General features: G+C 46.5%; 1 protein-coding gene across 1 annotated transcript in view; it reads left to right on the top strand.

The window, feature by feature from the left end:
- The window catches only part of BECN2 (beclin 2), a 3,490-nt gene extending 1,109 nt beyond the window's left edge, over positions 1–2,381 (top strand). Inside the window, exon 2 of the mRNA XM_011379998.2 lies at positions 498–2,381. Within this exon, the coding sequence (XP_011378300.1) occupies positions 916–2,214 (1,299 nt within the window). The 5' untranslated portion in view covers positions 498–915 and the 3' untranslated portion in view covers positions 2,215–2,381. The remainder of the gene's footprint in view (positions 1–497) is intronic.
- Positions 2,382–2,805: the final 424 nt, after the last annotated feature.

Genomic DNA, 2,805 nt, shown 5'->3' with positions numbered 1-2,805 from the left:
CTCCACCAGGTCAATAAATACAGGTTAAAAGTTTATAGGTTTTTGTTCTAGAGTATCTGAGTTGTTATTCTGCAGGGTGGTTGACTGATAGAAGTCAACATATTTGTAACTTTTTTTGTTGGGTTTTTTTTTTTTATGCTATGCAAATGCTTGGTATATTAATTTTGTTATCTTAGTCTCTGGCTGAGCTGATGGTAAGAAGCACACCTCCAAACTATGTATTTTTTGATTTGTTAATTAAACAAACATCTTTTCCATGTATGTCCATTACATTACTGTGTGAGAAAGAATGTTAACTGTGTCAACAGACCAAAAATCTAAATTTGGTAGTCAGGGAAGGCTTCCAGGAGGATATGACTCAGCCCAAAAAGATGGGTAGGAGTTATCCAGGTAAAGAAGGGTAGGAAGAGTGTTCTAGTCAGGGGGAACGGTAGGGTATGTTTGAAGAATCGAAATGCACTTCATTTGTGGGAATACAGTAGAGTCTATGGGTGAAGGTGGCAGGAAATAGGGAAAGAAGAAGCTGGAAACACAGGTAGGGGCCTTGATATCAAGTTAAGATGAAAAGACTTTTTCTTAAGGTAGAATAAGAGCATTAAACATTTTAGAGAAGGAAGTGCCATGATCAGATTTTAGTTTTAGAAAGATTACTTTTAAGATATGCCATGAAAACATGAAAGAAGGAAAGCGAGCTGATTGAATTTTCTTTTCTGAAAGACTCACTTGTCCAAAAGGGCTTATGGAGGTCTGCAGGTATCCGAGGAGGGTGCCACCATAGGGTGTGAAGTAGGAGGGTGACAAGATGAGATAGTATCAAAAGTATCATTCCTCTAAGGGAGGTTGAAAAGTATAAATGGAAAAGTCACTGAGGAACCAGAGGAAACTTAGACTAAGTTGGAAGCCAAGATCTCTACCATGTCCTCTGTTCGCTTCATGTGCCAGCGCTGCAGCCAGCCCCTGAAGCTGACTCAGTCTACGGAGACCTTGGGCCAAGAACCTGCAGCTTCAAATCTCCCCTCAGCGCAGGGGCAGCCAGGAGAAAGCCCTGAGGAAGGCCTTACCTCCAGGGTGGGGATAGATACTGAAAAGCTGCAGGATGGTGACTCTTGCAGGACCCTCCCTGGTGACGGCAGTATGTCTGGGTATGATTTTAACAGCTTCACTCTGCTTGGGAAGTTGGGTTCTGGGAGAAGTCTCAACAGCATCCAGAAGGCCACGAGGGGCAGTTTTGACTTCCTTTCTGGTCAAGAGGATCTGGACCACCCCCTGTGTGAGGACTGCACGGACGATCTGTTAGAGCAGCTGGACACCCAACTCGCTCTCACGGAATCTGACAGCCAGAACTACGAACGCTACTTGGAGACCAAAGAGGGAGTAAGTGAGGACATGAGGCAGACACTGCAGGAGGAGCTGAAGAACGCGGAGCTGGAGGAAGCCAGGCTGCTCCGGGAGCTGGAGAAGGTGGAGGAGAACCGAGAAAGAGCAGCAGCGGCCCTCAGGGAAGCCCAGGCAGAGACCGAGATGCTGGACCAGCAGGAAAGGCAGTACCAGAGAGACTACAGCGAATCGAAGTGGCAACAACTGGAACTGAATGACGAGCTGGGGAGCTTGGATAACCGGCTGCGATACGCCCAGACCCAGCTAGACTGGCTAGAGAAAACCGACGCCTTCAGGTCAACGTTTGCGATCTGCCATGACGGCCCCTTGGCCACCATCAATAACCTCCGCTTGGGCTGCCTCCCCACTGTCCCTGTGAGCTGGAACGAGATTAACACGGCCTGGGGACAGACATCCTTGCTGCTCCTGGCCCTGTCTAAAACAGTTGGACTGGAGTTTCAGAGGTATCGACTCATCCCCTGTGGAAACCGCTCCTACCTGAAGTCCTTAACAGATGACGCCGTCGAGCTGCCTTTGTTCTGCAGCAAGCAGAAGAATGCTTTCTTCTACAACAAGCTCGACCAGGCGATGATGGCTTTCCTGGACTGCATGCAGCAGTTTAAGGAAGAGGCTGAGAAAGGCGAGTCGGGTCTCTTCATGCCCTACAGGATTCACATGGAGAAAGGCCTGATAGAGGAGCCTGGAGCCAGTGGCGGGTTCTATTCCATTAGAACCCACTTGAATACAGAGGAGCAGTGGACAAAGGCACTCAAGCTCATGCTTATAAATTTTAAGTGTACTCTCGCTTGGGTCTCCTTAAGGTATTTTCAAAAATAACATTGTTTTTTTTTCTTAGGGGGAGAGGGATATTTTTTCTTTAAAATATTTTATTCGTGGAAAGTTTTATCAGATCAACTATCAAACTGGAGACGATAACATGTTTATAATTCTAATCACAAATGGACACACAGACATCGATTTAAGAGGAAACCAGGAGCCTCTGCTGGCTCCCCGCACGTCTGTCCCTTGTGTCCTCGTGTCCTCCTCTGCCCGTCGTCCCCACCCAGGCAAATTCAAAATGATAGCAAAGATTGAATTGCGAGATGAGATCACTCCTGTAAAAAGGGATAGTTATAGAGGGAAAGAACTGAGGGCGGGGAGGAGGGGAGAGGGTGGCGAAGAGAAAGGAGGGAGCCTTTGACTTTTTTATGAGAAAATGAAAAGTAATCGGGCCACTGATGTATGCAGAAGTTCGAAAGAAGAGACATTCAAAGATTATTAAGTTTTTTGCTATGATATGTAGTGCAATCCCCTCCTCTTCATGCCTGAGCAACTTTAAATAAATTCTTATATGTTTTTCAATGATTTGAAGTGAGAAGTGCATCATTATGTTGAGACTCACCTGGAGGTGAGGGGTGGAGGTGGGGC

This window comes from Pteropus vampyrus, unplaced genomic scaffold, assembly GCF_000151845.1.
Source record: "Pteropus vampyrus isolate Shadow unplaced genomic scaffold, Pvam_2.0 Scaffold383, whole genome shotgun sequence".
Lineage (NCBI taxonomy): Eukaryota > Metazoa > Chordata > Mammalia > Chiroptera > Pteropodidae > Pteropus > Pteropus vampyrus.
The sequence above is the reverse complement of the archived record's forward strand: the minus strand, read 5'-3'. Positions and strand labels throughout refer to the sequence as shown.